This window comes from Dipodomys ordii, unplaced genomic scaffold (assembly GCF_000151885.1).
Source record: "Dipodomys ordii isolate 6190 unplaced genomic scaffold, Dord_2.0 Scaffold2, whole genome shotgun sequence".
NCBI lineage: Eukaryota > Metazoa > Chordata > Mammalia > Rodentia > Heteromyidae > Dipodomys > Dipodomys ordii.
This window is the reverse complement of record NW_012267218.1, coordinates 6,964,575-6,978,071: the sequence shown is the minus strand read 5'-3', so window position 1 is coordinate 6,978,071 and position 13,497 is coordinate 6,964,575. Positions and strand designations below refer to the sequence as shown.

The following is a 13,497-nucleotide window of genomic DNA, read 5'->3' as shown; positions in this document are numbered from 1 at the left end:
TGAAGTTGAAAACTGAATAAAAAATAGTATACAATGAATTTTTTTTGGCCAGTTGTGAGGCTTGAACTCAGGGCCTAGGCGCTGTCACTGAGCCTCTTTATGCTTAAGGCTACTGCTCTACCACTTGAGTTACAGCACCACTTTGGTTTATTGAGTGGTTAATTGGAGCTAAGAGTCTCAAGGGGACTTTTCCGCCCTGCTGGCTTCAAACTGGATCCTCATATCTCAGCCTCCTGAACAGCTAGGATTATAGGCGTATGCCACCAGTGCCCAGCTGAAAGAATTTTTTTAGAAAATACCAGCCAAGGTGGTAGCACATCTGTCAGACTGTGAGTTCAAGGTCAGTCTGAGATAAGCGAGGAGATGCCATTTCAGTAAGAAAGGAAAGAAAGAATTAAATCATCACTATAATGCTTGCTCATACACTCTTTCTTACCTGTTCATTTTCAAACATTACTCTACGGGAAGAAAAAGGAGATGGGGCTGGTCTCCTTAGATCACAGACATCTTTCAGGGAATGGGCACCTCCTTCCTCCTCTTCCTGGTAGTGACCATCATTTTCCTCCTCCTCCTCCTCAGCTGCTATTCTTTCCAAGATGGAATGCATGGCCGGTGGGTTTATTTTCAGTACCATTCTAATAAGCAAAAATAACTTTAAAAAAAAAACTAAGATCTAAGTATAAACAGAAAACTTCAACTTCTATGGATATTAATATAAAGAACACTTGCCAGGCACCAATGGCTTACACATATAATCATAGCTACTCAGGGGGCTGAGATCTGAAGATAGTGGTTCAAGGCCAGGCATGTCCATGAGACTCTATCTCTAATTAACCAGCAAAAAGCCACAAGTGGAGCTGAGACTCAAGGGACAGAGTGCTAGTTTAAGATTCTTACCTAACTACATGAGGTAACCTGAGAAAAAAAATACGCCTTTTCCTCCTTCTCACTATATTTAACATGCACATTTCGGAAAATAGTTCCACTCTAATTTTTACTCACCCATCTTCCTTTACGTTCTTTCATCAAAGCTTACTCTTTTTAGCTTAAATTTAGTAGTCAAGATGTTAAAAGGACTATATTTTCCTTATAAAAGAAGATCCCAATACACTTATACATTTGCTCACCGTGGCCAATCAAAGTCATCTGATGATGCTGTATCTCCATCCACTCCACCGATTACATGGAAAAACTGAATAGAGGGTTCTCCTTTCTCTTCCTGGAATGACCCTAATAAAATAGGTTGATTCACTGCAATGCATTCTATTTCAAATGCAAAAAGACAAGATCTTTTCCTAGAAGAACAAATTTCCTCTAAATTAGGACAGTAAAATATGAGTAAATTCTAGTTTCTTTCATTCTTGCCCACTTATCTAAGAACAAAAGTAGAAAGGACAGGCAGATGTTAAAGATGTTGTCCTGTATTCAAATTAAAGCTCTAAAGTATCAACACATTTAATGCATAAGGTACAAAATTATAACATAGTAAATATGGCAATTACCACAGTGCTAGTAATTTTCATAAAATAAAAGTTTATTTGCTGGAGATACAGCTCAGAGGCTAACATGTGCAAGGCCCTGGGTTCAATCCCCAGCACTGCAAAAAAAGAAAAAACAAAAGAAGTTTATATAGCTAATCTGCACAAAGGTAATTATTACACAAAGGTAATAACTACATTTCTTAGGTGAGTGTTTTATAACAACTACTATAAGAATTGCTTATATTCAAAATAACTATATACTGTATTACACATCTTCCTTTCCTCCAAAATAAGGAGCTTCATGTAAGGGATGCCTAATACCTAAAGGTCTATTCATGACGTCTTAATTGGCAAATGTCAATTTTAAGTATCTCCAATGAGAGATAAAACTCAAGAGACAACAGGGAAAGAAACTTCTGCAGCCTTTGGAGGTAAAGTGTAGTGCAGAAGCAGGGAGCTACTGTGTCAGAAGGAGGGCTGGGTAGAAGTCAGGAACCCCAGGATGGAAGAACTTCCAGAGGTCACAGGCAAGCTCACTCTGGGTTCATACATACTCTCTTCACTAGCTGTCAGAAGCAGCACAACAAAGACAATTTCAAATAGGTTTTACAAAGAAGTTACCAGAAGGTAATCAATATAACTGCTGAAAACTGAAGCTGTGGTGTCAAGAGTTGGGTTTGAATCTTGATTCTAACATTTACTACAGTTGGAGCTTTGAAGATGCTTCTTTATAAGCCCACAGCTTCCCTCATTTATTAAACAATGCTGAAAAAATTAGTGTATGAAGATGATAACAACAGAAAACACAAAAGGTATGTACAGTGCTCAGCACAGCACCAACGGAGTGTCACTCAATAGATTCCTGTACTACTAGCCAACAATTAGTTTCTGGTGATAATAAAGAGCAGGAAGTATCTGAAAAAAGCGAGTAAGTCATCACTCTTGGTAATTTTTTAAAAATCATTACATATTTATAAACATTTCTGAGGAGGGATTATTGCTCCAGTTTTTTAACATAATCATCTTCAATTTTCTTATATCTGGAGGTTACCAAATCCTTTTATGGCATAAGCTTCTATCTACAGGGGAGGTTATCTATATCTAGTCAGGCTCTTACCAGCTAGTTCTCTAAAGGTAAGTTCCAATTTAATTTGTTCTGGGGTTGATCCTCCTATAAACTCCGTCTTAAATTCCAGATCTGTGAATGCTAAGTGAAGGATCTCTTTCTGAAGTGACTTCTTAAACCATGGTCCTCTTTCTTGATCTGACCGAAGATCAGGGATTGGAAAGCGAACAGAAAGATTTAACGCTGGTGTGGCAACTTGTACTGACACCCGACAATTTGCAGGGTTATGTGAATCATCTAGAAATACTTCAGTGAAAGCCTTGTGCTAAAATACAAAACATTAAAAAATGCCAAAACATTAAGTAAATAAACAAATGACACGAGTACTCAACATTTCAATATTTTCAATTATTTTGCTCTTCAGTATAATGCATTTTAAAATATAATTTAAACAAACTAGTCTATAGTATTTAGTATAATAAAACTTTATAATACAACCACTGAAAAAGTCTAAGACTACAGCCAACAGTTAAAAGTAAATAAAGACAAAACTGAAGCAAAGTGACAATAGAAGTATACACATATAAACACACACACACACACACACACACACTACTATAAACTAAACAATGAAACAAGATACACATTAGCAATCAACAAATCCAATAAAGTTAAACACTACTGTAGCATACAACATGTGAAGGATTTATCTATCAATATCCTACTTTAAAGACTCAATGTGGGTCATTCTCGTCCCAGAGATGATATGACCCACTTTCAGACTATTGAAAGTGCATTCTTTTCCTAATAAACTTCCCTGTTATTTTCACTAAAATGTGTATGTGTGTTTTAGAGTAGTCTACTTGGTACAATATGTATGCAACCTGTTATTCTTCTCCACAAAGATATATTTAGGAATCTGAGATAATTTACCAGGTGTTGTAAAATGTGAAATGGAACAAGAACATCATCTTGATGGGAATTGAACTGGAGCCAAGAAAATAGCACAATCTGGTAAGCCAGCTAAGAGAACTACTGTACAAATTCAAGGAAATAGGTCTTATAGCTTTAAGGCAAAATTGGATCACCAAGGAAATCTCTCTGAACTGGTTAACCTCATTTTGAGGATGGCTGACAAAGATGGCCAAGTTTTCTTGGGAAAAGCAAAGTGAGCATAGGCACTTCCTTCAGTTAAATTAATTTCTCCTCACAGTGACACTAAAAGCTAATGGATTTCTGTGGTGATTCTATGCTATGGAAAGCAATGAATATACTCTTTATGGGATAAACCTTCCATGAGTCACTTATTTTTATCCCATCTGGGTTCAGAAGAAGTATAAATCACCTGTTCACATTACTGTGGCCTAAGAAAGCTAAAATAGCCACAGGAGTTTTAGAATTTGTGGAAGATGTCATCCATAGCCTCTATGGAAACTTCCATATGAGTGACACTAATGCCAAAAGCCTAGCATATAATGAAAAGTATGATTTGAAAATGAGAGCTATGAGAAATATGTGCTAGTGACAGGGATAAAAGAATTTTAAGGATCATCACTGGGAGTATGATCTGGACTATGTCAATGATATGGACTGTAGAACTAGATCTAGGTGTGATCAGAATACAATGAAGTATACTTCAGTACTGATACAGCCAAACTTGCACGGTGCTTCAAGTGCAATTCATGAAGAATCAGAAAAGGAGCTATATACTTGTATTATTCTCACTGGAAATCAAATGGAACGTACTTTGACACTAAAAATTCTAAAAACATTACTGTGGAAGAAAATGTCCCATGCAAATGACTTTTAGTTCCTTTGACCATTATTACTATCATAGGAAACAGTATGCACCTTCATGCCTAACTCCTTTTCTTTTTAACTAAAGCTGTCTGTTTAGTTATAGTCGTAAAGACACCAAATTCCTAACCACATCTTGCAAATCTGACATCTTGATTTGCTTAGAAAGGATTCTAGGTACTGTATCTATGTAAAAGTGACAGAATGTAATAGTCAATAGATATTTCTCCATTTTCAAAAGTATATCCTTTATTATTTGGGCTACAAAGTTCAGAAATTTATTTAATGTATCAACAAAGTTTTTGAAAAATGAAGTAACTATCAAATTCAGAAAGAATTCTAATTCCACTATAACATCATTTATTCTTATTCTACACATCCATTTTATTTGTTTACATGGAGCCAGGCACCAGTGGCTGACATCTGTACTTAGGAGGCTGGGGATCTGGGGATCACAGTTCAAAGCCAGCCAGGAAGGAAAGTACATGAGACTCTTTTCTTCAATAAACCACAAGAAAACTGGAAGTGGTGCTGCGGCTCAAGTGGTAAGAGTGTTAGCTTTGAACCCAGAGTTCAAAACCCACAACTGACCAAAAAAAAAAAAAATGTTTACATGGATTAATATGTTTTCACTTAGTAGTGCTTGATGAGCCTTTTTCATGTTACTATACCATCTTCATAATACATTTCAGAATGGCAGCATAAAATTTCAGGGCAATTACCAAACATAACTATTACCAAGATATAAAGGTGTTCTCATTTTCTCATTATCACAAATAATGCAGTTTTTATAGGCTATTTTAATACATAAAATTGTTATCCAATTACAATTGTTATTTACAACTTTTTGAACACTTACCAGGCTAATATGCTTATTATATGATGTATACATGTGTGATGCCATCATCTCTACTGTAGTAAGTTTCTGTGGTTGAAGCAAGGAATTTAACCTGTCCACAATACTGATATCCAGTTCACAACATACTGGACTTAATTTAATTTTTAACTCAGCCTTCTGAGGAACTGAACTAAGTCTTGCTTGATTACCCTTTAAAAAAAAGTATTAATACATTCATTAACAATACTATAAAAACTCACAACCAAATATATCTCAGAAAGATCATGCAGGTGGTAATCACTCAAAAAGGTCTCTTACCTGGGGTCCTCTATTCTCAGAATGTTTATAATGAAGCTGAAGACACAGAGGAGGGGGGCCATCAGTTCCTCCTTTGGAATGGAACGTTAGAAGCTTAACAAAAATAAAGATAGTTAAATCTAAGACACTGAGCTATAATCAATCACATGAAGCTTTCTTTCTGACATGGTGGAGGGGTGTTCTGACTTTCAAGTTTCATTGTGATCACTTAGTAGCAATGTAAATTTACCCTACTTAGCTAGCCTCTATGATGCTTTGGATCTCTGTGGAATCTAAGTAAGGACTCAAACAAATTGATGTCCCACATCCCCCCAAAGAAAAGGTTTTAAAAATATATGCAAGGGCAAGTAATACTAGTGTTATTTTGACAATTTTAAATGTCTCCTACCTCTGGTTGCATAAAATAATATTATTGAAATGATCTTAAAAAAAAAGCATTTCTCTGTCATACTTTAGGAAATAAAATCAGATTAATGGTTTAAAAAAAACATAACCACTTCTCTTGTCTTAAACAGTGCTTACCACAAATGAATTCCTAAGTATTTGCTTTAATAATACAATTTTTCAGATATTAAGAATACTTTGAAAAATGAGTGAAATGAAGGCGTTTGTAATCTGTCAATCTGAAACACATCAATGCAAAATTAAAATTTTGCTAGATTCATATAATGTTCCTGAATGCCATACTTTCATAGTTGTTTCAACAAAATAAAAGATTAAAAAATAGTAATAGGCTAGGGGCATGACTTAAGTGACAGAAGGCCTATGTAGCAAGCACAAGGACCTGATTATTAGGGTTTGAACTGTATGAACTTCCATTTTTAAAGAAAATCATTGCTGATCATACAATTCTTAGAATGCCAGACAGATCTAAAAATAATTCCAAATGAGGTATAGGCATTTACCTCTGTATAATGAGGAGGAACTGAACGAGAATCAGTGGGAAACAGACACTCCAGAAACTCCATTTGCCCAATGGACATGTCAGTACTAAAATAGCGGGAAGCAGATCTCTGTCTTTGTTCATAGGAGACTTTGATGCCAGTACCTATAAATCTATTATAAAAATGAAACATTTAAGAATACTCACATACATACAGATTAAACAAATATAAGTAGCCAGAGAATACAGCACCAATGTCAATACCCACTTATTTCAACAAGTTCAACATATTAGCAATAAGCATTAATCCTTAGGATAGAAACCAGAAAGATGGCTTCAAATATCCAATTCCTGACCTAAAGAAATCAGTTCTGTTGATGAGAATATTTGCAGAATATATTTATTCCCTAACACAGCCCTTCCTTCTACATTTTCAAATGTAAATAGCAGATAATACTTTTCCATTCTGTAAAATGGGAATGGCAACATAAGCCTGGAATCCTAGGTACTTAAGAGGCTGACAAAGGTATCACAAGTCCAACGTCAGTCTAGGTTACATAATAAAGCCTTGTCTAAAATACAAAAAGAAATTTAAAAACTTCAACTTCCAATTTTCAAATTCTGTGATTTTTGCTATATTGTTTGATATGAAAAATGGTCAAAAATGGGGGAAGAAAAATGGCTTTAAAATTTCAGTGAAGACTAGTGGTAAGACACCTACATTGCATATTTTGCAATATTTATTTTATTGGGGTTTTCTTTGGGGGGGGGTGTTGTTTTTTTTTGTCGGTTGTGGGCCTGAACTCTGGGCCTGGGCACTGTCCCTCAGCTCTTCAGCTCAAGGCTAGCCCTCTACCACTTTGAGCCACAGCACCACTTCCAGCTTTTTCTGCTTATGTGGTGCTGAAGAATCCAGCCCAGGGCCTCATGCATGCAAGGCAAGCACTCTACCACTGAGCCACCCTCCCAGCTTGCAACATTTATTTTAATACTTCAAAAAAAATTAAAGCCAGGTGCCAGTGGCTCACGCCTGTAATCCTAGCTACTCAGGAGGCTGAGATCTGAGGATCACAGTTCAAAGCCAGCCTGGGCAGGAGAGACTGTGAGACTGCTATCTCCACTAAACCACTAGAAAACCGGTAGTGGCGCTGTAGCTCAAGTAGTAGAGCGCTCTCCTTGAGCTGAAGAGCTGAGGGACAGCGCCCAGGCCCAGAGTTCAAGCCCCACAACTGATCAAAAATAAATAAATAAATAAATAAGTAGGGCTGGGAAGATGGCTCAGTGGTAGAGTGCTAGCCTTGCATGCATGAGGCCCTGGGTTTGATTCCTCAGCACCACATGAGCAGAAAAAGCCGGAAGTGGCACTGTAATTCAAGTGGTAGAGCACTAGCCTGGAGCTGAAGAGCTCAGGGACAGCGCCCAGGCCCAGAGTTCAGATACCATGACAAAAAAAAAAAAAAAGTTAAGTAAGGTATCTGGCTCATGCTTATAACCCAGCTACTTTGTAGGTTAAGATTGAGAGAACTATACTCTGAGGTCACCCCACAACAAAAGTCAGCAAAACATCCATTGAAATATATACATATATATAGCGGAGTATGGTGATACCTGCCTGTCATCCCCAGCTACACAGGAAAATGAAGTAGAAAGATGATGGTCCAAGTTGGGCAGGGTAAAAACTTAAGACCCTATCTCAAAAATAACCAAAGTCATGGGCTGGGAAGGTGGCTCAGTGGTAGAGCACTTGCCTTGCATGCTCAAGGCCCTGGGTTCGATTCCTCAGCACCACGTAAGAAAAAAGAAAAAAGCCGGAAGTGGCGCTGTGACTCAAGTGGTAGAGTGCTAGCTTTGAGCTGAAGAGCTGAGGGACAGTGCCCAGGCCCAGAGTTCAGGTCCCACGACCGGACCCCCCCCCAAAAAAAAAAATAACCAAAGTCAAACAATCTTGGTAGGGAGCTACAAACATTTAGAAAATGCTAATAAATTATTTCAATCTTGTATTTGCATTGTTCTTGGTATCACATAACCTAAATGAAAACTTCCACAATAAGTATCTTTGTATTATCACAAGAAAAACTTTTCTCATTCCATTTATTTACAAATAAAATGTAAATTGTAAAAACAAATAGGTAGATAAAAAATTCATCTGGTTCTTTCATTATTAAATATAAGAGAACTAACCTCAGGTGATCATGCAAGCAAGCTTCTGAAAATACTGCTCGTAAAGACTTAAAATCTTCTGTTGAAAATCTTGCTGGATCAATCTTTTCTATACAAGTGAAGAAAGCTATGGCCATAGGTGTCAATGGATTGAGGTTCAGTGATGTTTCAGGTGGAGATAAAGGATCGATGTGAAGCACAGAGACTGAAAAGGTTCCAACAGTGAGTCGAAAAATAAGCTCAGGCCTGGATTCATCCACTGAAACAGATCTAGAAGGGAGAGCTGAAACACATGTGTTGAAATTACAGATGTAAAATTTAAGAGCAATGGACAACACATCTATCAAAATTTTACAGCATTTATTCATGTATTAGTTTTAAAAAAAACAGTTGATCAGCTGGGTATCAGTTGTTCACACTTATAATACTAGCTTCTTAGGAGGCTAAGATCTGAGGGTTGTAGTTCAAAACCAACCTAAGCAGACAAGTCCATGAATTACTTATCTCCAATTAACTAGCCAAAAGCTAGACATGAAATAATGGCTCAAGTGGAATCATGGATCAAGAGCACTAGCTGTGGACTGGGAAGGTGGCTCAGTGGTAGAGTGCTTGCCTCACATGTATGAGGCCCTGGGTTCGATTCCTCAGTACCACATAAGCAGAAAAAGCCGGAAGTGGCACTGTAGCTCAAGTGGTAGAGCACTCACCTTGAGCTAAAGAGCTGAGGGACAATGCCCAGACCCAGAGCTCAGACCCCATTAAAATAAAAAAAAAGACACTAGTTGTGAGCAAAAAACTTGAGAGCTCAATGTCCTACGTTCATGTTCAGCACTGGCAGAACAATACAAACAAAACAGAAAACTCAAAACAACAACAAAAAAAGTTTGATCACACAACATAATAATATTAATCTAATATAAAATAGTTATCTTGTCATCTAATATCCATCATCTTGATGTTCAAGAGAGCATTACAATAGTAAACACATGAACAAATCTTTTGCATTAATAAAACTTCATAAAAAAAAATTTAGCCAGGCATTGGTGGCTGCATTGTATTCCTAGCTACTCAGGAGGCTGTGATGTATCACAGTTTGAAGCCAGTACAGGCAGGAAAGTCTGTGAGACTCGTATCTCCATTCAACTACCAAAATCTAGAAGTAGTACTGTGGCTCAAGTTGTAGAGAGCTAGCCATGAGCAAAAGAAGCTCAGGGATAGCACATAAGCCCTGAGTTCAAGCCCTAGGACTGGCACCAAAAAAAAAAAAAACAGGGCTGGGAAGGTGGCTCAGTGGTAGAGCGCTTGCCTTGCATGCATGAGGCCCTGGGTTCAATTCCTCAGCACCACATAAGCAGAAAAAGCCGGAAGTGGCACTGTGGCTCAAGAGGTAGAGCGCTAGCCTTGAGCTGAAGAGCTGAGGGACAGCGCTCAGGCCCAGAGTTCAGGCCCCAGGACTGATCAAAACACTAACAACAAAAAATCAGGGGACTGAGAGTATAGCTTGGTCATAGAGCACTTGCCTGGCATGTTTAGGGCTTTTAGTTCTATCCCTAGTACTATGTAAAAAGTAAAAATTGAACAGTAAATTTTAAATTTTGAAATTGACTTTAAAGATTTTAAAGATTTTAAAACTGCAATAATATAAAACTTATAGTATGCATCTTTATTAAGAATATCTAAGTGTTTCAATAAAGTACATAGCAAGCAACTATTATAAAGTATTTCACAGTGAAATGTTGAAGTTCATTTTCATTCTAAATTTTGATAAATGGCCTAGATCTAAAGAATAATTATATTAACTTCCCACCACTCCAAAAGAGTAGAGCAAGGGTGCATAGTGTGCAAGGCCCTGGTTCAATCTTCAGCACAAAAAGATAAAAAAAAAAGCGAGGGGGGGGCATGAGGATAGGAGGATACTGCTATTAAAGAGCTTTGTTTTAATTTTTAAATTTTCCAAAGTTTTAGTGAATACTACCAAGTTTCACCTGAACTTACCAGCCTTCTGTAAAGATGCTGGATGGACTAGGTTAGAAGGGAATGTTGACCCTCTTATTGGCTGCTCTTTATGATGATCAAGGAACTCTCCCCAAGTAGGCTGAAGCTATATAAAAAGACTGCTGTTAAACACCTGAATAAAGTGCAACATTTTAGAAGAACAAAACCTGTTAAAATCTTTTGTAAGAACAAAAATAATTACATAATACTTTACCACAGTAGTGCTTAATGGAGATCCTGCTGGGGTATTTGTATATGTACTAGTTAATGATAACTCTAGGTCCATATTTGGTGGGTCCCCAAGAGGTGGAAGAGAAGAGAGACTGTGGGACATATCCATATCAGCCATTGAGAAGAACACTTCTTCATCTGGAGAGAAAGAGGCTTCATCATTATACATCCACCAATTCAAGTCTTTATAATAGGCTAACAGACATCAAGATAAACTTCCATCAGGTAACCTGAGATACAGTAATACCTCAAACTGTATGTTATTTCCAAATGGCAGAAGTTATGTGAATGCAAAGAAGATAAGTTAACCAAGGCTGAGTCCTCCTATTCATGACAATTTGACTTCTTAAAGTTAGGTAAGAAGTATTATACAATATATGCTTAAAGTATCATATGACAATTGAGAAGTTAAAATTCAGATTTTTTTAAAAAATGTACTAAGGGCTCTGGATACAATTCCCAGCACCAAAAATTAAATAAATAGGATAAATATACTGCAATCTCTAGTTTTATATAGATACAGTTGGTGGGGGGTAGAGAACCAAACATGTTATTTTGAATTCTATTTACATTCTAGTTCCTTCTTTCTGGAGCTTGATACTCATGCAAATGATTTGTTAAGGCCAAATTTTTTTGAGTAGGCTTTAACCATCTATTAATCACTTAATCAACTAAATTGATCCTTACTATTTATGATATTGTTTATACATTCTCAAGCACCTGTAAATGTAAACTGAGTGTTGATTATATTTACAAATAACTGATGGGAAGAATAACAAAGAAAAGTTTCCTATTTAAAAGGATCTATTTACTGTACAATATTATGTGAACATATTTTGAGAAAATGATTATTTCCAATTTGTGATTTGTGTTAAATCTATATTTTTACAAATTGATTGCTTTTAAAAAAAACAAGACAAAAGCCACATAGTCAAAAAACTACAGCAACCATCTGCTGGTTCCTCACAAGGCTATGGTTAGACTGAGTTGTAAAAAAACTTTTGCAATATGAATGTTTTTCACCGGAGCCAAAATGAAGTTTAGTCTATATGATAATGTATGATTCTGATGTCAACTGTTTTGAGTTGCTTACCACGGCTAGAAGGTGTACGAGCATTTTCTGTCTCATAAAAGCTTTGCTCTGAAGGTACACCCACAGACAGGGAATCTTTTCTTAAATAATAGCGGTTTAATTCCATCTGAATTCGATATTCATCTTCCTGCTGCATGGGTCGGTTTTTCCTATCTTTATTAGCTAATCCTATTTTGCTAGAATTTTCTACAAGTATACAAAAGGAAAGCAAAACAGTTAGTTGTTTATGTATATTTCAACCCAAATCCATTTACCCAATACCAAGGGCTAACGCAAAACCAGTCAGTACAAAAATCACAAATCTAAGTGTTTTAAACAAATACCTAGGAATCAAAAGATCTTACGTCTGATAGAACCATAAAAAATATGTTAATGTATGTGTCACTGACCATGTTTAAGAATTATATTACCTCAGTTGTATGAAGTACTATCCTTCACAATGAAACAGGCCAGAAAAAATTTGAAAACAAATGTGACAAAATAACTGAATGCAAATTTGTTCTACAGTAACACAATTCCAAAACCTAATTAACTTTTAGGGACTCATATTTGTAATATATCTTCAATTTCACATATCCAAAAATAAACTTTCCTACATGTATATCACATATTTTAATTTAAAAACTTCAGCTGAGCACTCTTGGCTCGCACGTGTAATCCTAGCTACTCAGGAGTCTGAGAGCTGAGGATTGCAGTTCAAAGCCAGCCTGGGCAGAAAAGTCCATTAAGACTCTTATCTCCAATAAATTAATTCCCCTCTCCCCCAAAAAAGTCAGAAGTGATGCTATGGCTCAGATGGTAGAGCGCTAGCCTTGAGCAAATGAAGCTCAGGGACAGCACCCAGGCCCAAAGTTCAAGCCCTAGGACATGCAAGAAAAAAAAAAAACTTCAAAGAACATGGATACACACACACACACACACACACACACACAAACACACACACACAATGTTCAAGAATATAGTAATTAATAATAACAACAACAAAATTAAAACAACATAATTATACTTGCCTGGTCCAGCAATAGCTGCTAACATATCCAATAATAAGTGTACCTGTCTTGGCGACAGGAACAGATGAATGGAATCTATTTGTCCATCAACATCCAACTTAAAAAAAAAATCAGGATGAATATACTTAATATACTATTAAGCACTAAGAAACTTACCTTTAGTATTGCGTTCCTTCCCCCAATACTCTCTCTCTACTAATTCACACAATTTAAATGAAAAGCCACCAAATGGTTGTTGCAAGAGAGAAAATCCTCTGGAGAAATTCTATGTTAACAAATCTACTGTTATATTTTTGTCTTTCTAAGTCTTCTGAGTATTTGGTATCTGAGAAGGCCTTAAGACATAGTCAGGTTGAACATGGTATACAATCCTATAATCCCAGTTATTCAGGAGGCAAAGATCAATCAGAAAGATGATGGTTAAGACCACTCCAGGTAGCCGGGCGCTGGTGGCTCATGCCTGTAATCCTAGCTACTCAGGAGGCTGAGATCTGAGGATCACGGTTCAAAGCCAGCCCGGGCAGGAGAGACCGTGAGACTCCCATCTCCAATAAACTACCAGAAAACCAGAAGTGGCGCTGTAGCTCAAGTGGTAGAGCGCTCGCCTTGAGCTGAAGAGCTGAGG

General features: G+C 36.8%; 1 protein-coding gene across 1 annotated transcript in view; it reads right to left on the bottom strand.

Annotated features, from left to right (window-relative positions):
* Atg2b (autophagy related 2B) overlaps positions 1-13,497 on the bottom strand; it is a 72,181-nt gene that overhangs the window by 38,626 nt on the left and 20,058 nt on the right. The window contains exons 7-17 of the mRNA XM_013016522.1: positions 12,873-12,969; positions 11,863-12,048; positions 10,753-10,907; positions 10,539-10,644; positions 8,565-8,826; positions 6,406-6,556; positions 5,501-5,593; positions 5,204-5,392; positions 2,599-2,872; positions 1,128-1,230; positions 437-635 (exon numbers count right to left, since the gene is read on the bottom strand). Of these exons, the coding sequence (XP_012871976.1) occupies positions 437-635; positions 1,128-1,230; positions 2,599-2,872; positions 5,204-5,392; positions 5,501-5,593; positions 6,406-6,556; positions 8,565-8,826; positions 10,539-10,644; positions 10,753-10,907; positions 11,863-12,048; positions 12,873-12,969 (1,815 nt within the window). The remainder of the gene's footprint in view (positions 1-436; positions 636-1,127; positions 1,231-2,598; positions 2,873-5,203; positions 5,393-5,500; positions 5,594-6,405; positions 6,557-8,564; positions 8,827-10,538; positions 10,645-10,752; positions 10,908-11,862; positions 12,049-12,872; positions 12,970-13,497) is intronic.